Source organism: Lampris incognitus, chromosome 2 (genome assembly GCF_029633865.1).
Source record: "Lampris incognitus isolate fLamInc1 chromosome 2, fLamInc1.hap2, whole genome shotgun sequence".
NCBI classification, from domain to species: Eukaryota; Metazoa; Chordata; class Actinopteri; order Lampriformes; family Lampridae; genus Lampris; species Lampris incognitus.
In genome coordinates, this window is record NC_079212.1 from 93,090,513 (window position 1) to 93,118,243 (window position 27,731).

A 27,731-nucleotide genomic window follows, 5' to 3' on the forward strand; every position below is an offset into this window, starting at 1 on the left:
CAGTTTCATTGCAACGGCGTTCGTAGCCATAATGTGTGTGGTTTCAGAAAACTTATCCGAAAACCGACGTCGGGGTCACCAGTGTAGAGCCGAAGTAACGGAGAAGACCGTAGGTTCACACTTTAGCCGTGTAGGCAACTTTCTTTAATCCACGGTAAATCAGCGAGACAAACAAAACCCACAGCTCGACTGAGCGGAGGTGGCAAGAAAAACCAGAAAACTGGCTGGACAACCATAACTTAACCCTGCGTTAACCTGCCAGGGCAACCATGACTTAACCCTTAGTTCCTGGGTTGAATTCTGTCCCCAATACGTGTCCACCACAGGATCACATCTAGTATAGCGTACCACCTTGTTTCAGGAGATGGTACTTTATAACCCGGTAACACCTTTTTATGGGGATTTCTTTGATTTGGTGGGGGGGGGGGGTGTAGGCTGGAAGCCACGCCAAAGCCTACAGGTACCTCAGTATTTTCTGTCTTGTCTATCTGCGTTGTGATATTTTATTTCTCTGATTGGGTGAGGGGCCCGTAGGCTGGAAGCCATGCTAAAGCCTGCAGATTACCTCACTTTTGTCTCGTCTGTGTTTTAAACGTTAGGTGAATGTCTTGTATCTTGCTTTTTCTTCATTCTAACGATTATATGTATTTGTGTAAATATGTAAAAAAAACAAAAGGTGCGTTATTCATTCATTATCCAAACCGTTTATCCTTACTCAGGGTCGCGGGGATGCTGGAGCCTATCACAGCAGTCACTGGGGTGGCAGGCGGGGAGACACCCTGGACAGGCCACCAGACCATCACAGGGCCAGAGGTGTGTTATGTATTTTCATAATAAAAGAGAGAGGGGGGAAAAACAGTAGAGTCTAATCCTTTTTATTTTCTTCTGCATAAGTATGAGCACACTTTACAGTATCCTGTAATCAATGCAAACTCAAGTCTTCTTTAAAACTCTAGTTCTTCACCCTCCATCCATTCATCATAAAGGACAATACGTGTATAGTTGCACCTTGTACAGTTATAAGTATGTAACATAACAATTATGATAAAGGCACAAATATCATCTGGGTCTGACAATACCCTAACCCTAACCCTTGTACAGTGTAGCACTAACACATACAGAGGGTGGAGTAACATTTAACACCTCTGTTAGCTGTTCAAACCAGCACAATGTAAAGCATAATGAATGCAAATCATAAAAAGTTCATGGAAGTAAGATGTAAAACGACAAAATACAGTCTGCACGTGCAGTGTGTGGGTATATAATCACAGACATTAGTGCACAGGATGCCATAGAAAAGCAATGTAGGCCATAACATGCTTGAGATCTTTAGGCTGCTGAATAAGGGTATACAAGACATAAAGTGCAAAGGCATAATGTCTCCATAATGTGGAGCACAGAACAAACACGGAATGAAATGACGACTGTGGATAAACACGACACAGTTTTGCCCAGATTAAGCAACCTCATACAAATGTTTGAAAATCCTGTAGAAATCCTATATCCTATCTTCCCTACAAGGATTTCTGACAGCAACCTTGCCTCGAAAATATGGGAAAGCAACTCAAAGTGTGATGAATCACTGTGATCTGGTGGCATGTATACGCTCTAAAGTAGACAGACATAAGCATCTATGTGCCGCAGAGTGCCAAGATGCAGGGTTTCCACCCCACCAAACGCTACACCGGCTGATCTCATGGATGAGTGCACCTTCAGCCAAAGAGGACAAACCAACCAGTGAAATCAGATGATGCGGTAATGGTTGGACGAAAAAATCTGGTGGCCCACATCTGCTCTTAGGAGACACTGCTCATGCAGGGGAGCAGTATCGGCCGGCGAAAAGGATGCCATTGCTGGGGTTGTGTCGGATGAAGAAGAGGAAAGGGTGATCTGCGATGAAGGTGGCGGGCATTACGAAACTTTGTGGTGTCATGGTGATACCAGTGGCAGCAGCAGCCTCTGTGCCCTCCTCGTTGACCTCCACAAATGCCTTGTGTACCACCTTGGACAACACCAGCTTGTTGGCTGTGGACATGCCTGTCGAGAGGAATGAGAATGGGGGAGGAGGGTAAGCGACTTTTTTCATGAGAAATGGGTGGGGGTGGAGGGGCAGAAGGAAAGAACCTCACCAATGCAGGAAGTATGGGCGTACTAAGGGTTGCACAAGAGTCAGTGAAAAAGGATGACAGACAAAATGAATCTATGAGTAAGAGAATTAAAGGAGATGAGCAAACGTCCAGTTGGTGATTTGTCCATCTGAAGTCATACACTTCAGAGGGAGACACAGAAAAGAAAGAAAAGACAGAGAATATGGGCCCTTTTAGAGCAAGCAACGGATAATTTTGGATGAAAAAATATGGCAAAGGAAGGGCTTTTTGGGTAAAAACAGCAGCATCATAAACTAAAGGCAATTTGATTGTTGCCGGGCAGAATTAGTCTCTTTATAATCACCAATTTTGCTCAGCCATGATATCATGTCAAGCGTCCTGTCTTGTGTTAAAATATTGGAGTTACTTGGATCGTTTCGGTGGTTACTTGGCCATCCCGTACTCCCTCCACAACTGAGATCAAGCTTCATGCATTGTTGACTATTTAGGTTTCCAATTTGACATCGGGAGAATTGAGGGATGGTGAACAGGTTTGTGGCATTCTGTGCATGTCAGTTATCAGAACTTGTTACAGAAATTCTTGAGGAGGGCCACGTGCTGTCCTCCTCTTTCAGTGACTGAGCAGATAACTAACGTAGTCCAACTACACGCCATACCAGAGAAGTCACTGCGCCCTTCATCGAAGGCATCCCTCATTCCCATGCTCGTCAGGATCGCTTTCATGTCATAGGTTTCCTCCATCTTAAAACGAGGCAGGCCAACTTCGACCTTCGTCTTGTGCATCGTGTCTGGACGAGTCCAGTCCACAAACCTCTCATAAGTCAGCTTGCTCTCTATCTGCGGTGGACCAAATATAAACGATTAGTTTGCGAGTGTGTGTGAGACATTTGGCTTCTGCAATTTGGGGGTGGTAAGAGTTTAGTGGGTGTTAACGCGTCTCACCTTCTCCAGTACTGTGGTCTTGTCCTCCATCTCATTGGGTAGAAAGACAAGCATGCTGAGGTCTTTCCCTGTGTAGGGTATCTCGAGGATCTGTCAGACACAGCATTGCACCAGTTACAGCAGACAACCAGCTTTTAAATCTCTTACATTCAAAGTGAACAAAGAAGAAATTAGACAAAACATAAAACATGCAGAGCAGCAGTAAAAGTTACACGTGTAACTTTTACTGCTGCTCGGCATGTTCTTTTCCAGCACACACTAAGTCCGTCTACATCAACAACTAACAGACATGCGCACTTCACGTCATGGTAATAGAGTACAACAGTGACACCTACTGGTCACATTACTTTCACCTATCACAGCTCCCCTCTTAAGATGATTGCTCCAAACTAGAATAATAACATTGTATTTCTTGTACTGTTGGAAACGAGACAAAAACATAAAATAGAGTATCAATTGGTTATTGATTGGTGGGTTATCATGTATTGAGACCATTTTAAAAAAATGATCGGTTAGTTGATTGATTGATTTAAGCAAGCCGTCGCATCGGCAGTTAATAATGATCAGGAAAAAAAGGAAGATTAACTGAATGACAGACTGGTTACCTGGCAGTTGATCTCAGGAATGAAGGTGAGAGGGACCTTTTCTGTCTGGTACATCATCTTCACTGTTTTAGTCTCTTTCTGAAGACAGCAGCGGGGGGGGGGGGGAGCAGTGTTTTTCAGTGAGCCAAACGCACCCATTCTCAATGCAGAGCACTGCTACTATATGTAACCTATGGAATGGCTGTTTTTATATAATCATCACATCTTCAGCTCACATTGCCTTCTTGAGCTACATACTTATTGTATACACACTCTGTGAACAATGTGTAAACTGTACAGTTTCAGCTGTGTCACTTTTGACCCGAACAAAATGAGTCATTTGTACATGTCCCACGATACAGATCCGCTTACGTATTTCCAAGCAAAACGATGGATTCAGATTGCGCCTGTGGATGGGGACAGTGTCATCCTGGAAGAGACCACTCCCATCAGGACAGAAACGTTTCATCATAGGATAAAGGCGATCACTCAGAATACATTTGTAGTGATTTGTAGGGCTGTCACGATCATGACATTTTAGTTAACAATTAATTGCCATACAAATAATTGTGATTAAGATTTGTCTTTTTCTGATCATTTTATGCCACTGTTACAGTATAAGCCTAATCATAGTTTAATAATACACACATACCTTATGAAGAAGAAGAAGAAGAGGCACTTATTGGAACTGAACATTGGAACATATAAATAAAAATTAAATTTCTGTTTGCCTTTTAGACTTTGTAAGCAAAAATTGCACAGGGCAGATATGACATAGATAACAACTTGAGTACACAACGCCCATTAGAAATGACTGAAAATGGAAGGTACCAATAATCAGAATAGACAATTTACTATGGCCAAAACAGGCCATATCCTAATCAACCACAATCACAGCCAGTCATGCTCCTCACTGGTTAGGTAGATTCTGGGTAAGGAACACCAACATGTTGACCTTATCTGGCTTAAGGCGACATCTCACCGGGGTCACAGTGTTGTCAGCCATACTGAATAGTTTGCTGGCGCTAATTCACCACTCATGTGCCATTAAACCATCGCAGAAGGGGCGCAACAAGATGACGTCATTACAAGAGCGCCTTTCAAACAACAAATGGTGGAAAACGACGCGGAAATAGTGATGGAACTATGACATTCCTGTTAGTTTCCTCCAGTTGTTCTTATACAAATGTAAACTACTAATAAGACACGTTAGCCCCTAGCTAACGGGTCTGACCCTTTAGCCGAGCGGTTAGTGATGTCGCCTTGTGGTGCAGTACACTTCGTATCGAATCCCGCACCGGGCAAGAAAATCACCGGTTACACAAATGAATGGAAACGAGTCTAACGATTATGCAAAATGATCGCGGTCAGGTTGAATAATCGTGATCAGGCGATTATGTAATAATTGTGACAGCCCTATTGATTTGCAGTGACCCTTCCCGCTAAGGGCTCAAGTGGACCCGAACCATGCAAGGAAAATGCCCCCCGCAGCATAATAGAGCCCCCGGACCCCCTCACTGCAGGGGTCAAGCATTCAGGTTTTTCCTTTGTCACCTGTCTGTATGTTAACACTGTGCAAACAAACCAGAATGAAACAATTATTTACGCCCCGTGGCAATGAAAGGATGGGAGAATTGTCAAATTCATTTCATAACGCCACCACGCCCTAGTGCCCTGTCTGTAGCATCTAACAGAGCTATAAATCAAAAGGCAAAACAGAGGTGACTGATAACCTGTGGCTACATTGTCATCAAAAGTTTCACTCTCTTCTCCAGTCCTATCTCTTTGACCCCATTTAATACTATGCTTTGTTCTCAAGTAGATTTTCCACTTGTAATCAGGCATTTAGTGTATACGCTGAACTCTCTTTTTTGTTACTGTTGAAAATAACTGTACTGAGCTGTTCCTTCACATTGCTCAGGGATGCTGTAGGAGCCGTGTGATCTCATCTTGTAAGCACTTAATTGGTCCACTAGGTGTCACTCTAATTGCTGTGGGCTCACAGCAATATAGGTGGGAGCGTTCACGCAGGTGACAGACGTTGCTTGACAGAGGGGAGCACACGGTTTTTTGACCGCTTCCCTGCTGCAGGCCACGCCAGGCTGGCAAGCAACACAAGTGTGAGTTTGGAATATTGGACTGTTTATGGACGTATGACGCTTTATGGATTATGGACTGAAACATGGTGGTGAGCAATAAATATCATAACGTTTTAACTCAAACAAGTCTGGCCTTTATTTCATGGACACGCGTAACGCGAAGTGGCTACAAGCGCATCAACTAGGTGCCTGTCTAGCGACCCCTCGGGGGCTTTAAGTGTCTCTACAGATGCAATATGACAATGTAAATCTCTTAAAAGTTCCCAACTTTAAAACTTTACGCATCCTAACAACCCTCCCAACCCAACGGCTGCCTCTTCGATACCGCTGTCCAAGTGCAGTGCAGCTTTAACAAGGAAGCTGCAAAACAATGGCGGATGTGCGACCACGCAACATAATCTGTGGAACCCAGACGACCTGCAGTTTTCCCTGCTTGTCTTCGTCTACAGATCCAGGCCATGTGCCTGTAGACAAGACAGGAGACACCAGCCGGCGCTGCTTTCACACTGCGTACCTTGTTGATTCTGAACGGCGCATCGTCGGTGAGGTCCGCCTGGAACTGCTCGTCCCAGTTGCCTTTAAAGTAGATGGCGTTGACCAGCACCAGCCTGGTCACTGCAGCCACTGTTCCCTTTTTCAGCAGGTCCTTGATCTTATCTGGTGGACAACATTCAGGCGTTACCACATGGTGTCAATCATGAATCGACCAAAGACACAGAGTTCAATACAACACGGACACACACTAAATCGGTGTCTCCATCCGCCTACTGACCAACTGTAAAGTAACCTTTGTGTGTGTGTGTGTGTGAGAGAGAGAGAGAGAGAGAGAGAGAGAGAGAGAGAGAGAGAGAGAGAGAGAGAGAGAGAGAGAGAGAGAGAGAGAGAGAGAGAGAGAGAGCGAACGAAATCCACCTTGTGTCTGTTTCTCCACCCAGGTGTTGATGTCAACCCTGGCCTTCTCTGCATTGTTCTAGAAATCCACAGGCACCAGCTCCGCATTGTAGTACTTCCTGGTTTCCCCAAGAAACTCCTGAAACCATCGTCGCACAATTATTACTACCCATTCCGATCAGCCTAGCTAAACGATCTAACTGACCTATTGAGACTACGGGGCAGAAAAACAAAAAGTCCCACTTATTTTGGCCAGATATTCCAGCTACTGCGTACATCTGATTGTTTCACGCTTTGGCATGGTGACATGCTTATATCCCCACCCATTCATTCACCTTCATCCTATACAGCATGAAGACTATCTATGCCTCCGATTCACACAAATTCAGCTCAACACACCCACACAAGAATACACATACAGGACTAGTCTATAGTTCAGACACACTTACTCAAGGTAGGGTTTATCTTTATCCATCCATCCATTATCCAAACCGCTTATCCTGCTCTCAGGGTCACGGGGATTCTGGAGCCTATCCCAGCAGTCACTGGGCGGCAGGCGGGGAGACACCCTGGACAGTTTGCCAGGCCATCACAGGGCCCACACACATATACACACACCCACACACATATTCACACCCAGGGACAATTTAGTATGGCCGATTGACCTGACCTGCATGTCTTTGGACTGTGGGAGGAAACCGGAGCACCCAGAGGAAACCCACGCAGACACGGGGAGAACATGCAAACTCCACAAAGAGGACGACCCGGGACAACCCACCAAGGTTGGACTACCCCGAAGCTCAAACCCAGGACCTTCTTGCTGTGAAGCAACTGCGCTAACCACTGCGCCACCGTGCCAGTTTGTCTTTATGTTCACTACATTTCATTTAAGTACTCACTGAAACAACTTGTTGGGGTGGGGGGTGGGGGGGCATAGGCGATGGCTTCAAGAGTCAATCGGGTGTGTCCAAACGTTTGACTAGTATTGTACAGACAAACACACCTCCACAAACTGGTAGGACTGCTCTCCGTACAGCCTGTTGGCCAGGCTGAGGGAGTAGGGTCTTCCTGGCCTGTTCAGCTCACTCATCAGTTTAGCAAAGCCGGCATGGACGTCACCCTCGGCCTTCTGTAGTTGCAGGGACTGTGGACAGCCAAAAATAAGACAACACGCAAAACTGGGTTAGAATCCCATAGGACAGAAAGACGATAAGCGAAGCTGCTGTCCATGAGTGACTGTACCATACCATAGCCTAGTGTTTAGGGAAAGCATTTCCACCCGATAAACCTTAGTTTATCTGACAACACCAGTAGTGTCAGCGCTGCATTACAACAACAACAAAATCCAAGACAGAATTAAAAAAAAAAAAAAAAGCCGGAAGCGATGTTGGGAGGGGTCCAAGCATTGGCACTGTTGCGCCCCCTATGGAGCAATTTGAATGGTTTTGTCCTCATGATCATATACCTTCACCCAACGTAAATAATGAACGCTATGGTACGTAGGGGCCTTTTATACACCTAGCCTGTAATAGACTACCGTTTCAACATGAAACTAAACCGCTGTTGGTAATGTAATAAAGACTGAAGAATCTTGCTTCAGAAACAGTAGCCTACCCGAGTTTCCAACTAGATATGACAATGTCGGATTACTTGGGTCGCCTGTGTCCTAGACAATTACCGTAATTTTTTAAAATGTCGTAACACTTCCATTGCTTCAGAAAGGGGCCGTGCCTATAGTCCCCGGGTCCTATAGGACCCTTTCGAAAAAAAAGGGTCCCATATTCCCCGTTTTCCCCTAAAAAGGTCCTATAATCCCCGTTGCAATAGACACCGGGGAACATAGAACCCTCTTTTGGAAAAAGGGTCCTATATTCCCCGCTGTTTCCAAGGGAACATAGGACCTTTTTCCAAATAAAGGGTCCTATATTCCCCGCTATTGCCAATCGAGGAACAAACCGGGGAACTTAGAACCCTTTTTGCAAATTATTTCCTTAACGGGTCCAAAATAATAAAAACTGGGGTCATGGCTGAGATGTAGGCTACGACAATCTATTCCTCCGCTGATTAAATTAGGCCGTATTACCATTGTTGGCTGTTGTATATCGCAGGCCATCTTGAGTGCGTATCCAAATTCGGCCTATAGAGGAGGCTGTAATTTGCTTTATTGTTATTTCTTACCGATATTTACTGCAGTAGGCCTAGTTAGTTGGCTCTCCGGCTCAGCATGGACAGTCGGCAATCAACGCAAGTTTGTCTTGCAGTAGGCCCGCCTACCAGTATAACCAGTAGCCATTTCCACCTTCGCTCAAAGTTCAATTTGCACAGCACTGGACACTTCAGCCACTTTCTTGTTACTTTGCAGTTCGTTTTCCATATTAAATCACTTGGCAGACTTTCTTTCAAAAAGACTTTAATGATGAACTTTTTAGGCAGAGAACTTAGACCAGGACTTGGGAATTTAGGACCAGCACAAAGTATCCATCAACGGGGGCCGCCTACCTTACACAATAGGCTAATTGCCTAATAATAATAACATGTGCTTCTCAAAAAACTAAAGGCTTGTGGAGGTGCTAAACCAAAAACATGAATCAAAGACGAACATCAAAGGATGTAAGGTAACACTCACCAAATGGTAAAAAAATAACAGAGGCAGTCCTCTATTTCACCATTTTATTGTTTGGCATCAGTCATTAAGGTTTCTGAAGAAGACCACCCGGCCAAGTTATTGACTGATGCCAAAAAATGAAATGGTAAAATAGAGAATTGTGTCTTTTTTTTCATTTGATGAGTGCTACCTTACATCCTTTGATGTTCTTCTTTAATAATAATAATAATAATAATAATAGCCTAATTATAAAAGAGGCCTAATAACAAATAACAATTACAGGCATAATACTATCAATAGTAACACTGATAATAGGCTATTAATAACAAAATGCTTCTAGTAAAAGCTTGGCTGAAAAAGGGTTGGTCTATGGCAGAAGCCCCCCAGAAAAGGCATGGTCTAAAACAAAAATCTCCAAGGCCTAACTAGCCTAACGTTAAGGCTTTTTTCTTCTTCAAAAAAGCAAAATGAGTAGTCCTAGCCCATTAGGCTACTCAACAAAGAGGGGCTAAAACCTCTACTCAGCCTATCTGAAAATGTGATGGCTTACAGCCCTCCAATATGATTCCAAATCTCTGTGACCAGCATCCAGTTGACCCTTGAGCCGCAGGAGACGGGCCTCCAACCTCCTCCACTTGGGCTTCCGCCTTGGGGGAGCATCTCCTCGCTCCGCCATCTCCAGCCTTTCCTCTGCCAGGGTTTGCTGGTCCTTAATGTGGCGCAGAAACATCCAAAGGGATGGGTGGCGCACTTGGACCGCATCATTTAGAGTGCGATGATAAGCTACAAAAACAAAAACAAGAGGTTAATCATGTAAACTGTTAAAGAAATGTGAATATGCTGAACATGTTGACAGTGGCTTGATAAACATGAATGCATAATACAGCTTTAGGAGTGTAGGCCTTTGTGTGATGTAGACCTCCAAAAATTATGCTGGATTGTGTTAAACTGATTTTTAAAATGAAAGTTAAACACATAGCCTATGGTGAATTCCACAGCTAATTGATGGAAACAATGTAGATTCATCAAGCTTTAAGAGTATCCAAAGCAATGGTTGACTGTGAGTCCTACACCGATGCTATATTATTTTTTTAAATAATGATACAAATAATCGACTAAAAACAGTATAGCCTAATTTACACAACCATAATCATACAATTGGCCTACGTTATCATAGCCTGCACGCTTCTGTGGTGTCGCATGAAAATGTTAAGCGTGTTATGGGCCACACATCAAAAATAAAGTCTGTTCGCTGATTATTCAATAAATCAGAAAATAAGTCTTAGTCACTTACACTCAACGTGGTTGTTGGTCCTTTGCTCCATGTTGCGTGCATAGACGTTCCACATTGGATGTGGGAAGAGGGCTCCATCGTGGACGTATGTGTTCCCGACATACTGCAGGAAGTCATGCAGCTCTGGATGGTCCCGCTGGACGCGCCTCGTGTCCGGGTGGTGAACGAGCAGGGCGAAGTTGTCTTGAACTGTGTCCAGAGGTAGGTGGCCGAGTTCCATCACCTTGCGGATGACTGCTGCCAACTGAAGGTCATCCCGGAATGCAGTAGTCAGTCCAAGTCTTTGCACCCTCTTCCACAGGGCTTGACTGAAATGGAAGTAGCATCCACTCACTTGTGCCCTTGGAAGTTCTGTTTCCAGCGCATTGATAAGCGCCTGTTCAAAGTCGCATATGACCTTTTGAGGTGCCCAGTGGTGCTGCGTAATCCTCCTGGTTTCCCGTTTGATGCAATCGAGCACCTGCCGGTAGTGCCCAATTGTGCGCTGGCCCATCAGCGCATGCACAAGAGGGATAACGAAGCCATGCATGTTTCCAAGTACTGTAAAAACTTGGCTGAAGGGGCGGGGGCACGTTCTGAACGTTGCATCCATATATATGATTCCACAGCCTCGCAGCTTCCTGATGTTTCCCTCTGTGGCAAACACAGCGATAGCCCACTCGTTGTCTTGGTGCAGGAGGAACTGTTCCCTGTCCCATGTTTCAGCCCATGCACCTTCGATGACGACATCCTCAAGTGTAGCTGGAATCGGGGGCGTGACTGCTGCGCGTGCTCTGGCCATAACAGTCCTTACAGACTGGAATCCTTGTGGTGGTGGTCTGTCGCCGCCACCTTGGATTTGACGTTGCCGATGCTGCAGGACCCTTTGCGCATTATAGATCCTTCTGATTGGGACTGTTGGCTCCCTCGCAACTTCTGCAATCACCCCCTGTCGGAATTCTGCACGGTGCACCATTTCTCCGTCAGGGGGATGCACGTGTTCCCCAACATCGTGCATAATAATGTTAGCATCCACGTCCTCCACTTCAAATCTATTTGTGATCAGTGGCACTCTACAGTTCCACCTCCAGCACCTCCATCTAATGGTGTCTTGATTGGTGCGGTGCTTCTGATATCTGAAGTTCTCATGTACCAACACTTTGCCCCCTCGATCACCATCCATAACTATCGCCATTGTTTGTCTTCTTGTAGGCTAGTAAGCACATGACAGTGAGTCCACGAGTTATCACCGATAACAACCGATTGTTGCAAACTGTTGCAAGTTGGCGGGCGGTTTAGACATTGGTGAATTTTGATCATTGATTTAGAACACCAGGAAACTTGCGTGCAGATGACCACACATCCACGACAAGTTTTAAATATTTCCAAACTCGAAATCATGTGTGCATTTGGCTATTTATAAATTATTTTTCGAGCAATATGTGTTTTGTGATTCAGCTTTAGCGTTGTTGATTAGCCTTTCATTCATATTTTGTCAAAAAGGCGTATTCATTAGCCTAGGCCTATGTCCCGTTATTTCTGTAGCATACAGCATCTTAGAATCTTAAGAGACCAGGCAGATATTGTTATTATTTTGTTATTACCATGCTATATTAGCCTACTTTATAATTATAAATATTTCAATTATCCAATTTTTAGCATTTCTAATATAAGGCTATATTGTTATTATTATTATTATTATTATCATCATCATCATTATTATTATTATTAGGCTATTATTATTATTGTCATTATTATTATGTTATTATTATTATTATTATCATTACAATTATGATGCTTAAAGGGCCTTACTGAGCAGATGGTTTCTATCTAATATCTGTCAGATGCTTTTCCCAATAAGCTGGTGTGGTTATGATGGGAACGACGGCTTTCTAGGGAACATAGAAGAAGTGGGTCGGAATTGGCCTATTGTCGATAACAGCTAGCTTTCGCAGGAGTCTATCCCTGGTACAATGCAGTAGACCTCTGGGAGATGGACTGCTGAGGACGGAACAAAACACCTATCCTCAGCTCCCAGCACTTCTCGCACAATGTGCTACTCATACGCTGAGTTGGCGGCACCCGGGATTGAACTCACAACCTTGCGATCCATAGGCGAGAGCTCTATCGACTGAGCTACGCCCGGGTACAATTGCCCAAGGAACATAGGCTTACTATATTACATTCAGACACAGACGAGCCAGCTCACCTACTCGGCGAGGCGCATTTTCCTCGATAAGTGACACATTTCACGCATAAATATCAGAGAACTACCGGGGTGGGTTATGCGCCCAAATATAGGCTATAGCCTAATAAGTTGAAATTGGTTTAGTGTCGAAAGTTTCCACATACTTTAGCCAACCTAGACTTTGTGACTTCGTTTTTGTGATATAAAAATAGAAATCGTATGATTCATTGTCTTCTTAATAATCTGCCCTAAATAATGCATTATTGAAAATGCACTTTTTGCGCCAAACAGCGTCAAACCTGCTGACCGGGGAACATAGGACCTTTCTTTATAAAAAGGGTCCTATGTTCCCCGGGTGCCCTAGGGGAACATAGGACCCTTTTTATAAAGAAAGGTCCTATGTTTCCCTGCACATACAAAACGGGGAACATAGGACCCTTTTGGGGAAAAGTGGGGAATATAGGACCCTCTGTATACAGGACCCTCTGTATACAAAAAGGTCCGATATTCCCCGGTCTCATACAAAGCGGGGAACATAGGACCCGGGGACTATAGGACCCGGGGACTATAGGGAGGACCCCCTTCAGAAACATGTGCCAGAGTTTCCAAAACTGGACTAGACGGCGTCTGATTTCTTGCGTCCTAGCCGACTGCCGTAAAAAGAAAAAGTATGTCGTTATACCCAGGTGTCCCTGCGTGTGGTATGTAGAGCTGCAGCGCTTCCACACCAAATAAGTCAAAATAGCGGGCAAACTATATGACTGACATAGGTGGTCCCAGTGGTAAAGTTGTTGAGCACGTTGAGATGCATGGGTCGATTAAGTTTTGTGTTGATCTAACTTATGCTGTGGGAGTTATGGCCTTTTAAGCATGACCCTTTGTTATAGCGCCACCATCTGGCTGACATGGGTGATATGTAGTGCCAGAGTAGTGGGGGGCCGTATTAATGCACCTACCAAATTTGGTTGGTCTAGGACTTATGGTTGCTGAGCCTCAGACACTTTTAGCTGAGAAACCGCGCCCAAACTAATACAAGTCAAAATGGCGGGCAAACTATACGGCTGACATATGTGGTCCCCATAACAAAGTTGTAGAGCACATTCAGATGCATAGGTCTGTGCAGTTTTGTGTTGATCTGACTTATGGTGTGGGAATTACGCATGACCCTTTGTTATAGCGCCACCATCTGGCTGACATAGGTGATTTGTGGTGCCTGAGTAGTGGGGGGGGGGGGGGCATAGGAATCCACGTACCAAAGTTGGTTGGTCTAGGACTTACGGTTGCTGAGCCTCACACACTTTTAGCGGAGAAAAATAATAATAATCCTAACAAATACAATAGGGGTCCACCAGCTTCGTTGCTTGGACCCCTAACAAGCGCTATGTCAAACACTCACTCTTTCTCTTAAAACACACACACACACACACACACACACACACACACACACACACACACACACACCTCCCACGATGTAGTTTTATTTACATCCTTATTGTGGTAACAAGTGAGAAAACAGATCTTAATAAACTTTACTAAAAGAATCGCAAGGCAGACCGTTAGCCTCCAACACACTCCGACAGGTTCTCAGCAGCAACTCACAACAACATTCAAAGAGTCAACCTAACCTACATTACTAGTGACCTAAGAATATAGCGCCCTCTAGCGGTTGGCAGTATAGCACTCAATGTAATAGGGTAACTAGATTACGGAACACAACAGACCTTTTAAAATTTTTGTGGGAGAATTCAGGATGGTGTGGTTTTGTTGATGCACGTCCACTTCAGTACGGTAACAGCTATCAAGTATTTGTAAAAGCGAAATTTAATTTCATCACATTTATTTTCATTCATTATTTTTTTTCCCTTCAATCACAGGAATAGAAATCAACAGTCGTAAACATGTAATGAGTCTCTTCGCGGATGTTATGATGCACCTGAACGACCCAGTTAACACCTTTATGCACCTCATGAACATTTTGGAACATTTGGCTCATATGCAGGTTATAAATTAAATATACTTAAAACCCAAGTTCTCATGTTTAACTGTTCACCGAACCAAAAACTTAAAGAATTTAAAATGAAGTGGGAAGCAAAATCACTTAATTGCTTGGGAGTGAAAACACCTGAAAACCTAACAAAGCTAGTCTATAACTGTAAGGATGAACATATCGATGTCAGCACTGGGAAAGCTACTGACAGGCGGTCCACTTATCCACCGGGGTTATATGACAGGATAAATGGGATGAAAATACACATTTTACCACGTCTGCTATATTTGTTCCAGTCCCTACTGGTGAATATACCACAAGCCCAATTTCTTAAATGGGATAAGCTCATTTCAAGATTCATATGGGAAGGTGAAAGCCCTAGACTAGAGGACGTGATACCACTCCTCAGTTAACAAAAGATAAAGGAGGAAGGGCACTTCCGAACCTGGAGGAATACTTCCATGCAGCCCAATTGCGCCCACTTATGCACTGGTGCAGTGCAGATTACGTAGCCTGATGGAAAGACATTGAAATGTCTCTGTCTAAATTCCCAATCCAAGCAAGTATAGGGGAAAGAATGAGGTAGATCTAGACCTGGCAACATCATTTACTCTAAAAACATGGTATTCCACTGGCAAACAATTAAAACCGGGGGAGGAACTTGGTCTGTTAAGCTGGATAGCATATGATGATGAATTCCAACCAGGAAGAACTGATACCAGATTCAAACAGTGGACAGGAATGGGCATAACAGTCATATGCGAGGTAACCCCAAAAGGTGAAATGAGAAGCTTTCAAGAATTAAAAACAACACATCAATTTACAAATCAGGATTTATTTAGATATCTACAAATGAGGGATTATTATAACAAACAAACAAAAAAAATCAAGAAAAATGAGAATAAAATACACCCAATCGTTAAGGTATTAGTACAAGCATAAAATAAGGCTACACCTAGAGCTGTGTCGATCTTGTACTCTCGTTTGATGAAATCTAGAAAGGGCTCAACATTATAGGTAAAAGCTAAATGGGAAAAGAACTGAATGTAGAGATCCCAGAAAAATAAAAGTGGTATGATATGTGGAAAATACATCAGAACACAACAAAATCACACCACAGAGATGGACAGGATTTATTTGGAAGAACCAAATTCGGTACTTTATCACACCCAAAAATTAAAAGTAAACAAATAAATATTCAACAACCATGTTGGAGACGATGCAGCCACATGGAACCAAAACACACATAGGTTTTTTTGGAATTGCATGAAAATACAAGCTTTCTGGGATTGTATACATGCTGTTCTGTGTGAGGTTTTGGGTTACAAAATCCCCCGATCCTGTCTTGTTCTGTACTTGGGACACATGGAAGGAACCGTGCATAAAGGAGACCAACATTTGATCAAGATCCCCCTTCCTGCTGGAAAGACGGCAACCACAAAGAACTGGCTCAGGACGGATGCACCAAACCACAAACTGTGGTTGACCATCCTAGACCATATCCTAGTTGTAACACGTACTAAGGGCCAAACGTAACACATGAACGAATAAGCACAATTTCCACACTATCAGTCAAGATAAATCTCTAAGTACAGGGTACGTCCAGTCCGGATAGAATAAACAAGGGCGAGGTTTTAGAAAAGCAGCATAACAATTAACAACCAGTAAATGTTAAGATTTTAGTGTCAAGGGCACTTGTATAGAAACAAACAAAACGAACTGGCCAATAAAAGGAAAAGGGGGGAAAAAAGTTTGTCTTTGTTCAGTCAGTGTCCATCTACCCGGGTAGTGTGATTCTGTTTTGCAAAGCTCTTATCTGAGTAGAAGAGACGGGTGTGTCCCTTTCCCTGGACACAGGATGGGGAAAGAGCTGAACAGTCACACCCTCGACGCGTGCTGGCCTGCACTGTGCTCCACCAGGCTCACTGGCTCTGGCTCTGGCTCACCATCTTGTTTCAGAATCCACTTTTGTAACGGGTATAAAAGATTAAAAAAAAAACCACCAGAGCTTTGCTTGGTAAAATACAAAGTAAGAGATGATGCTCGCTGGTCAACCTTTGGTTCTCAAGAGTAGGAGTCTTCTTAGTGTAAAATCCAAAATACAGTACTTTTTCATGAACTCATTGGCGATTTTAAACCCTTTTTAGAGATGATTGAGCACCCCTGAAAATAATCATGTAACCGGTTATTTTCTTGACGGTGCGGGATTCGATACGGAGTGTACTGCACCACAAGGCGACATCACTAACCGCTCAGCTAAAGGGTCCAACCCGTTATCTAGGGACTAACGTGTCTTGTTAGTAGTTTACAATCATAATCATAATAATAATTAATTAGCATTATTATCATCTGTGAATGTTCTCATTCATCCAGGTCATGGTTCCAGTTGCACTTGATTCAACTCCTTTGGATAGCATTATTATCATTGTCTGAAATCCTTTTAGCCCTCTTACGTTAGATTTTGCGAACTTAATCTGTTAGAGACAAGCTCAAATGGCTTTGATGAAACACGTTAATGCTTAATATCCAGTAGCCCTTTCTTATAGAAGTCATGATGTTACACCTTCCGGTACAGTAGGTGGCGGCATGCACCTTTAGTCCCCCACGTCAGTGAGGGGGAGAAGAAGAAGGAGCCCGCGATTCTTTGCCAACCTCCAATAAACCGCAAAGAAGAAGAGCCCGCGATTTACTTTGGAATGGTGGATTTCATGGCGCAGATTGAAACACAAGTAAGTTGAAACGTTAGCAAATAAAATTGCTGAATGTTGCGAGAACGTTGGGTCAGATTAGCATGATAACAGAAAGTGTCTGGACTGGTTCATTTTGTGTCGAAGAACGTTAGCTGACAGTTCGCTAGAGGTTATCGGCTAATGTTAGCTCTGTAAGCTAGTCGGCTCGGACAGTTTCCAGCTAAGGGGCTAACTGACGTCACAGTACTCTCATAGACAGTGAATTGAAGCATTGGAACAAACCTGACTCCTTGGAAATGTCTGTTTTTCCCCCAGATGGATATACAATCTTTTTTTAAACACTAGAACGACCGGAATTCCGCTCCTACCTAAAACGACCAGTTTTTTAAACTCTATATTTTGTCAAGATAAATACCCAATTGAGACATCAATGCATTACATATTGTAACGTGCATGGATAAGAAGACACGCTAGCCGCTGGCGGGCGGGTCTGACCCTTTAGCCGAGCGGTTGGCGTGGTGGCGGCGGAGCGGACGAAAAAGACATTAAGTCGACGGGGAAAAGAGAGCAGTTTCTGAAAATAACGCTTCAAACCCCACCCCCCCAGCAGCTTTCTGCTGCACGGGGGAAACTTTTGTGGCTTTAGAAGCACGAAAATGGCACAAACGGCGAAGACACTCGGACCGGACAAGACTTACGACCACGGGCAGACGGACAAACAAAATGGAGGTATGGCGGCGGAAACAAAGAGGCCCCGGCAGGACGCGAATCCGACTGGGGCAGAAAGCGTGATGGAGAAGGGGGAGAGAGGAGAATTGGTGGTGGTGGAGAGTCGAGCGGAGAAACGAAAAGAGAGACGAGGTGGAGGGGCCACAGCAATGGTGTTGGTGAAAGAGACGGCGGTCGCCGCGGGAGCGGTGGGGAGGGAGGAGGAAGGGAGAGAGATGGACAGAGACCTGGTGGTTAATGTGGACGTGGAGGGAGAAGACAAAATCTCCATGATGGAGCTTCTGCGTGCGGTTGACAACACGTGTGGGAGAGTATTGGGCTGCAGGTCGAAAAGCGATGGGAGCTCACGATGAGTAACCCGAAAGGGAAAACAAGACTGCTGGACGGCTTCAAGATTAGAAACTCCAGAGTGGTGGCATCAGAAGTCACGAGGGACACCAGGATCGTCTCCTTTTTGAACCTTCCCCTGTATGTCACAGACAATCAAATTGTTACTAAACTGGAGCAGTGGGGCGTGGAGCCGGTGTCTCCTATCAAGCGGAGGAAGTGTGGGCCGGGACGGACGTTTTTGACGGGACGAGATTCCTCAAAGTCCGTTTCAATGAAAATGTCTCCTCTTTACCTTATAGCACCAAATTTGAGACGCTGGAAGGGATTGAATACTTCAGAGTGCTGCACGATAATCAATCTAAAGTGTGCAGGCTGTGCCTCCAGCCCGGACACATCCTACGGGAGTGCCCGGAGTTCAAGTGCTTCAAGTGCGGGGAGATCGGACACTACGCACGAGAATGCGCAGCCATGCCTGGAGCAGATCCCAAAGAGGAGACAGAGAGGGACATCGGCGAGGGAGTGGAGGGGGGGGGGGCAGAGGAGACGGAAACAGGAGATCATCCTGATGGCATTGCGACTGCTGGCGAAGCAGAGGGGCCCCAGTCAGCTACACGCCATGAGATGGCGTGTAGCTGAGGGGTCAGGCTGTAACAACATCAGGGGACAGGAGCCGCAGCAACCAGAGGGAGGGCAGTTCGGGCAGCCTGGCGTCCTTGCCTTGCGGGCAGCCGGGGCAGAGAGGGCCTCTACACGGGCAGGGGAGAGAGAGACGACAGCTGAACCCTAAGGCTTCGGAATGGGATGGAGTTAGTAAGGGGAGGGAAGAGGGAACAAGCAGAAAGGGCAAGACTAAGAGGGCTAAATAATAATGGACTGAAAAGGGTGTGCATCATGTTTTTTGTTTGGGGATTATTTTTCTCTGTCTTTCCCACTCACCATGGTCAACATAGCATCATTCAACGTACGTGAACTACGTGACATGGACAAGTTCACTAAAGTCGTAAAAATGTGTGATGCAGAAATAATCTGTCTTCAAGAAACCCACTGGGACACTGACTGTGAAACTCAGTGCAAGAAAAGGTGGCCTGGATTCTACTTTTCAAGCCATGGGACTCAGCGGGCACAAGGAGTAAGCATCATGGTGAGTAGCCAAATTAAGGCCGATGCCACTCTAATAGACAAAGACATTGGGGGGAGGTGGGTTAAAGTGGGCTTTGTTTTTGAAGACACTGTCTACAAATTACTGAACATTTATGCGCCCAACCACGAGGGGGACAGGTCTTCTTTCGAGAATTGAATATTATAGCTAAAGACTGTGACATCATAGTTGGGGATTTCAATGTCAAGATGAGCAGGCTTGACATTAGCGATAACGGTAGCTATAAACACGACTGTTCATGAGCGGCCCTGAATCTGTTTATGGCCAAGAATAATTTCTGTGATTTATGGAGAACCAGAAATCCCATAACACGAGAGTACTCGAGAGTACAGCCACAAATGGACACTGTACGGCAAAGTCGGATAGATTTTTGTTTAGTCAGGAAACCGCAGATCGACCTTTTCGATACTGTGCGCTATTGTTTAAATTTTATTAGTGATCATGCCATCCTGCGTGTGGGAATGGGGGGGTAAAAGGAGGGGGGCGTGTGGCACCTTAATGCTAGTCTGCTGAACAGAAGGGATTATGTTGACTGTATCTCTAAATTGATCTCATTTGAATGTTCACAGCCTGAGTTTGGGGAAAATATCATAGCGGGGTGGGAGAAATTAAAGGTGAAAATTAAACAAAAAAGTATTCAGTTTGCGAAAAGATTGAACTTTAAAACTAGAAAAAAAGAAAGATCATTAAGAAATACAATTGCTAAATTAAATGCACAACCGGTTGTCAATGTTGAAAGGCTTGTGAATATTCAAAATGAAATAAATGAAATTGAAAGGATAAAATGTGAAGGTGCTATAGTGAGGAGCCGTGCTCAATATGCAGTAGAAGGGGAGAAAAGTACAACTTTTTTCCTCAACTTGGAAAAAAGAAAACAAAATCAGTGTTATTTGCAAGAAATCAAAAATAAAGAAGGTAAAGTAGTGACCAATTTCGTAGACATTTTGGAAACAGTACAAACTTTTTACAGTGACATGTTCAAAACTGAGAGTTCAGACATACAAGCTACAAATGACATATTGGAAGAGATGACTGCTAAACTAAATGATGAGGATAAATCAGCGTGTGAACAGGAAATAACTGAGAAAGATATAGAGTGTGCAATAAATCAAATGATGTCAAATAAAAGCCCAGGTAGTGATGGGTTGACGGCAAACTTCTATAAAGCTTTCTGCAACACGCTCAAACCAATACTACTGAAATTGTATAAAACAATGGAAAAAGAACAGAAGGTACCGGAGTCAATGACTCTAGGCTTGATCACTTTAATTTTTAAGAAAGGGAAGAAGGATGAACTAACAAATTATAGGCCCATTACTCTGTTGAACAATGATTACAAAATACTAATGAAAATATTCGCAAACAGAGTCAAACAAATATTACACACAATAATAGAACCCACCCAGGCTTATAGTGTGCCAGGGAGAGAAGTCACTGACACAGTACGCACGATAAGAGATGTGGTAGAGTATTTAAAGGAGACAGATCAAGCAGGGGTCCTTCTGGCCATTGACTTCAATAAAGCCTTTGACCGAGTAGAGCATCAATTTATGTTTAATGTACTGAAAAAGGTAGGTTTTGGAGACAGATTTTTAACTTGGGTAAAATTGTTATATAGCAACGCTACAGGTAAGGTCAAATGCAACGGTGCAACCACTGATGCGTTTCCTCTGGAAAGGTCGGTCAGACAAGGCTGTCCACTATCCTCAATCTTGTACACAATAATAGCAGAGCCACTAGGAATTCTATTAAAAAAAGACAAGGGTATTAGTGGTATTGAGTTACCAGGGGGAGGATCCTGTGTCGTCCAGCAATTTGCTGATGACACGACCCTAACAGTAAAGGACATGGCAAGCATAGAGAGAGCAATCGCAGTTATAAACATGTATGGTCGAGCCTCTGGCTCCCGCATAAATGTAGGTAAGTCAGAAATCATGTTTATTAACATGGCTGAACCTCAGCAGGAGACCACACCTTTTAAAATACAAAGCAAGCATATAAAAATTCTAGGCACCTACATCGGTAAAGATGTAGTGGCAGCTCGTGATCTGTCATGGACGGAAATTATTAATAAAATGGAAAAATGTCTAAATTATTGGAAACTGAGAGACCTAAAACTCAAAGGTAAAGTAGTGGTTCTAAACAACTTGATATTGTCAAAACTAAACTATGCATTAGCAGTTATAGAACTACCCTTATGGGTATTAAATAGACTAAATGAAATCATAACCAATTTCTTGTGGAGGGCAAAAGTAAGTAAAATAGCACGTAAGACATTAATAAGTAAGTACAGAGAGGGAGGACTTCAATTAGTAGATATAGAAAGCAAAAAAAGGGCGTTCAGGATCAAAATTATAAAAAAATATCTGTGTGACTCCACAGCCCACGGCTGGAAAAGCCTGATGGCATACTTCATAAACAAGGTATTTCACATAGGCGATTTTGTGCTGTTGATGCAACTAAAGAGACCAATGATGGCGGGGCTTCCAGGTTTCTATAGAGAAGTCCTGTCCGCTCACGCGGAATTTCTAAAGCATATAGACTATGCATGTGACTCGGTAAACGTTATCAGAGAAATGCCAATTTTTCTAAATAAGAAAATTCAAAAGACAGGTAAGCTTCTGTGTAATAATAATATGTTAAGAGCAGGTTTGGTCCAGTTGAAGGACGTCATGTATAAACTGATGCCGGGTTTTCTTCCCCCCCAAACCATATATGATAGTATAAAGGAGATAAACTATAAGGCCAAAATTACAGAGACAACAAGCTATTACAATGATTTAAAGGAAAGCATCCCAAAAGAATGGCGGACAACCATAGAGCGGAGAGTAGTACAGAACAGAGAGGGGAAGCTCCCAACCATGTTGGTTGAGCAAGGAGGAGAGTGGAGGAGCATACACAGGTTGACAAGCAAACAGATCTATGAAAAGTTTCTGGCACAGGCGTCGCAACGTCCGACCTCTCTGCCGTTCTGGGGCAAAGTTATGCCCAATTTGAATGTGGGACAAATCTGGGGACAATGGAGGGTGAGAGGGAACAGCATTGAGGCAGAAGACAACGACTACAAAATCCGACACAACAAAGTGTTCACAAACGTTATTCTGCACCAGTTTGACAAGGGGGTCGGCAGGGAGTGTGACGTCTGTGGCCTGCTGCCTGAAACATTATTGCACATGTACGGGCACTGCTCGGAGCTGGTGAGCTTCTTTGAAACCCTGAAAAAGTGCTTAGTCAACAAACGGATTAATTTGGGACAATGGGGATTCGTGGGATGTATTTTTTGTGTTTGGAGTGTGGGAGAAGAGCAGGGTGAAGAACACAGCGCTGTGCAAATTCCTCTTAAGTCACGCCCGGTGGGCCGTCAAATCACGTCGGAACATTGCGCACAGAATCATCCCGGTTTGGAACATTTTCAAAAACATGGTCAAAAAACAAACACATTACAGATTGACGCACGGCGATGCGGACTTCACCCGGCTCTTCATCAGAGACAGCCATCTCCTCTCCCTCAACAGGAGGGGGGAAGATTGTATGGAACTGGTGAGGGAGGGAGGGGAGGAAAAAGTCTGAAATGATGTGAACGGAAAATGATGATTATCGGAAGGGTAAATAGAAACAGAGTTAAAGATGAGTTACGTTTTCTTTTAATTTTCTCTGTTACGTTTTATTTAAGTTAAGGGGAAGGTGGGATCATTCTGTTTAATGTGGAATGTGTGTCATTTAAAATCTCAAAGTGGTGTTTTAATTTGGGGAACAAGTATTGTAATGTTACCTTCTTCTAAAAACACAGTCTAAGGTTCGTTCAAAAGGGCTGATTTGTTTCATTTTCTGTTCTGGTTCCAAAGCACTGATTTAAGTTGATGATTTGGAAAGCATGGCTTTATTTTATGTATAAAGAGAGACGGATACTATCTTGTGTAAGTGACACAAAGTGTAAAACAAATGTAACAATGTGGAATTGATGGACAATACATGCAATCAAAAATGTATTTTTTTCCAAAAATATGTTTTCATAATAAAAGACAATAATAAAAAAAAAGTCTAGCGGTTAGCGATGTCTCCTGCGGTGCGGGTGATACGGGTTCGCTTCCCGGCCGCGGCAGTTCCCGTGGCTGCGTTGTTCCCCGAATTCGCTACAATATGTTAGTATGTCTGTTAGGAAACACCTGACACTAAAATTAACATTTTAACAACTGATGCTATTTTTAAACAATTTAAATGCCAGAGACATGGTCGAACTTGAATTAGCGAACGTGAAAAAGTGAAAATATTACCCGAAAAACAAAACGGAAAACACATTTTGCTAATCTAAAAAACGTAACAGGGCCTATAAAACGTGAAATGTAAAGAAAGAACTCAAAATAAATATTGAAACAGTCCCAAACAACGACCGGAACTTTAAAACTACTAGAACGACCGTGTGCGGTCATTTTGACCGCCGCGGTTTTTAAACTCAATATTCTTTCAAGATAAATACCCAATTGAGATATTAATGCATTACATATTATGATATATCTGTTATGAAACTAACTGAAACCAAAGGTAACATTTTAACAACTTGTAAGAATATTTTTCAAACAATTTAAAATGGCGGCTGTCCAACGCCTGTAAATACGGCAACGTGTCGGTTGTAGCCGTGGTGCGTCTGTAACGGTGTCTGTAACCAGACATTTTGGCAATAGTCAAAAATCAAATTTAGACTATTTCTCTGCACCGGAGAGCGCTAGTCCCCCCCCCCCCCCCCAGGACAGAGCAATGAACTTCGCGAAGGAAATGATGCGACCACAACACGTCACAAATAGTGACATGACGTGCATGATCACGCGCAAATTACGAGACGGTCATGTTGACCGTCCATGGTCGTTTTAGGTAGACCTTATTGCAACTTTTTTTTTGTGCGATTGATCTAAAACTGATTTTAATGCAGATATGTGCAATTTTAGAAGAATTCAGGGAGCGGCAGGTCTGTATCTTTTTTCCACAAAGTTATTGTAAACTACTAATAAGACACGTTAGTCCCTAACTAACGGGTCTGACCCTTTAGCCGAGCGGTTAGTGATGTCGCCTTGTGGCGCAGTACACTCCGTATCGAATCCCGCACCGGGCAAGAAAATAACCGGTTACATTATTAAACTTTGAAAATCCAAAAACGGTCATAATGACCGTCTTGGTCGTTCTTTAAAGGAAAACTGGCAGGTTCAGGTGAGAGAGTAATATCAAAAAAACGTCATGTCACTGTATTGCCCACAGCAATTCATTTAGCTTTCATTGGATTATAAATTCTCTGGTTGTTATTTTTGCCTTTTGTGGGTGTTTAGGCGGGGTTAAACATGGTTCGAGTTAGGTGGGCAGGATTAAATGGTCGACATTGCACCCCGCCCCATTCTGCAGGCTGAATTTGGGTGGGTTAAGCATGGTTAGGGTTAGGTGAGCGGGATTAAATGTTTAAATAAATCTCTAGGACATTCACCTTATCTGAACCTTTCACCTTTCTGACATTCACTGTGTCTGAGCTGATACGGTGGAAATCTTAACCACCGCAGTGAAGAGGCTGAGAAAACCCCTAGTGAGGCTTACAAAATGTGCATGTGTGTGTGCACATATGCATGTCTAGTGTGTATCTGTGTGTCTGTACGTACCTCTGACATCTGTGTAGCTGTGTTGCCCCTGGCCCCCAGCATCACCATGGGGGCCACTTGTTATACTAAATGTTGTTTGTTCTTGTTTTTATCTTGTTTTTTTAATCATTTACCTTGTCTAGTGTTGCTGGTCTGAGAGTCACCAAACAAAATTCCGCTGTGTGTACAGATAAAGTATCTCATCTGTCTTATCTATAAAACAAGGACATTCAGGACCCATCAACATGCAACTCCACCAGCTTCCTCAGACAAATAAAAACAAAAAATATGCTGCTGAGTTTTTTTAACACAACATACTGGTGTTGCAGTCAAAGCTCAGTTTATTAGATAAGATAAGATAAGATACGTGTGCACACAATGAAATTTCATCTGGTGACTCTCAGACCAGCAACACCAGACAAGGTAAATGATTAAGAAAAACAAGATAAAAACAAAAACAGACAACATTTAGTATAAATAAGTGAGGTAACAAAAATGATAATGAGACAATAAAAGAAAGCAGCGGCTTTTATAGTTCAAAATGGTGCATGGGATTATTGCACATAGTTGCCCATATTGCAGCGGCTTTAGTACCAGTTAATCCTCAGCAGCTGTAGGCAGGTGTGTGTGTGTGTGTGGGGGGGGGGGTGATGGAGGCTATAGCTCTTGGGAAGAAGCTGTTCTTCAGCCTGTTAGTCTGGGTTTTGATGGTGAGTTATCGTTTCCCCGATGGCAAGGGAACGAACAGACAAGTGACCTGGGTGTGTTGCATCTTTGCTGATGTTGCTGGCTTTCCTGTGTTGCATCTTTGCTGATGTTGCTGGCTTTCCTCTGTAGGCAGCCAGCATACACAGCATCCAGGTCCAGGAGCACAGCTCCCACAATCCTCTTTCACTGAGTCCATTTTTACGTGTTCTTTTATCTGTTGGCATGCTTCTCTCAACCTAAAACAGGAAAATGCATTAGCTAAGGTGTTCAAGGTCTGTAGCAAGGATTACAGGTACTCAACAGAAAAGTGGGTGTGATGTGTATAATTAAGTTACAGAGAGCAGAACCCATCCTGTCTGACAGCAGCCAGAGTTTCGGACTTTGCTATCTGGCTCCCGTTAGAAACACCCAGCATCAAAACCAGCAGGTACAAACAGTCCCTCACAGCAGCGAAAGGTCAAATCAGCTTGTCCACCCAACCATGCTTGTTTGTTTTTAAGTTGTTTTAATTATTCTAACATGGTGGGATAGGCTGCAGCATCCCCGCGACCCTGACAGCAGGATAAGCGGTTTGGATAATGGATGGATGGATATACCGTGTTATTTTACTCTCTTTTTTTTGTACTCTTGTTTCAATGTTTGATTGCCTTGTTTTTTTTTGTTTTTTTAACCTGGCTTTATAATTGTTCATACTGCTGCACAGCGCCTCTGGAGAAAAATACACTACCTCTACTTCTACTTCCTAAAACTCTCTTAAAGCCACATCCCGTGTAAAATCAGAAAATGGTACTTTACAAGCGTTCGTCTCCACTCGACTGGTGACTTCCTGTGCTGTTGCTGCTGCTGGAGCTGCTGCTGCTTCTCCTTTTTCCTCCTCTTCTTCGTCTTTATTGGCGGTTGGCAAACAACAAAATGGTGCGTTACCGCCACCAGCTGGTACGGAGTGTGGATCAGACTGTCTATTATTTATACTATTCTCCACCCACCCACCCCCCCAAAAAAATCTCAGATCTTCTTAATTAAATTAGTTACTCTAAGAAACTGAAACAAGATTTTATAACACTCAGTAGAGTTTTTCTATAGAATATCTACTAAATCAATTGTGTTTTTATTTTTCTGAGATTTTGAGTCAGACGCCTTCTTTTTGCCTCATATTTCTGACAATATATTATAACATGCTCTGTTTCTTCTTGCCCACAGTAGTCACAGCTGCCTGTATTGTGTTTGTCTATTTTGAAAAGTGTACTGTTTAGAGCAGTGTGTCCAAATCTGAGTCTTGAAATTATTGTCTCATCTCTCCTGTTCCTTCCTCCACACCTCATTTCTCCCACTTTCCTTTGAACTCTGTAAAACCATCGTCCTTTCCTCTCTTCCTCCCATCGCTTTTGCCACCTTTCCTTCAATCTGTGGTTAATAATGCTCTTTAGCTCTGTCTTGCTTAAAGTAACTACCAAATCAATGTGATTGTGCTTTGTAGCCTTCTTTGCAACCTTATCTGCTACTTCATTGCCCTCAATGCCAATGTGTGCCGGCACCCATAAAAATTATCCTGTAAGACCCATCATTTGAGTTCTATATAATGTTTGTTGTACCTCTATTGAAATGTCTGGTCTGCTGTCTGAATGACTATTGTAAACTGGCTAGCGATGAACTGGAGTCAGAACAAATAATTGCTCTCAGTGGTCTTGTTTCCTCTATCCACTGCACTGCTAACAATATTGCAAGCATTTCTGCTGTGTATGCTGGTATTTCCTCTTTTATCCTTTTCCCTACTTTAATATGAAATTCTGGAACAATAAATGCTACTCCTACTTTATTTA

General features: G+C 43.4%; 1 protein-coding gene across 1 annotated transcript; it reads right to left on the minus strand.

Moving 5' to 3' along the window:
* Positions 1-866: 866 nt before the first annotated feature.
* Positions 867-26,770, minus strand: LOC130106898 (leukocyte elastase inhibitor-like). The gene is given in 8 exon segments (XM_056273208.1): positions 867-2,037; positions 2,765-2,945; positions 3,051-3,140; positions 3,656-3,733; positions 6,248-6,390; positions 6,646-6,763; positions 7,628-7,768; positions 26,707-26,770. Coding segments are annotated over 7 exon segments (924 nt in total). The 5' UTR covers positions 7,715-7,768; positions 26,707-26,770; the 3' UTR covers positions 867-1,810.
* Positions 26,771-27,731: the final 961 nt, after the last annotated feature.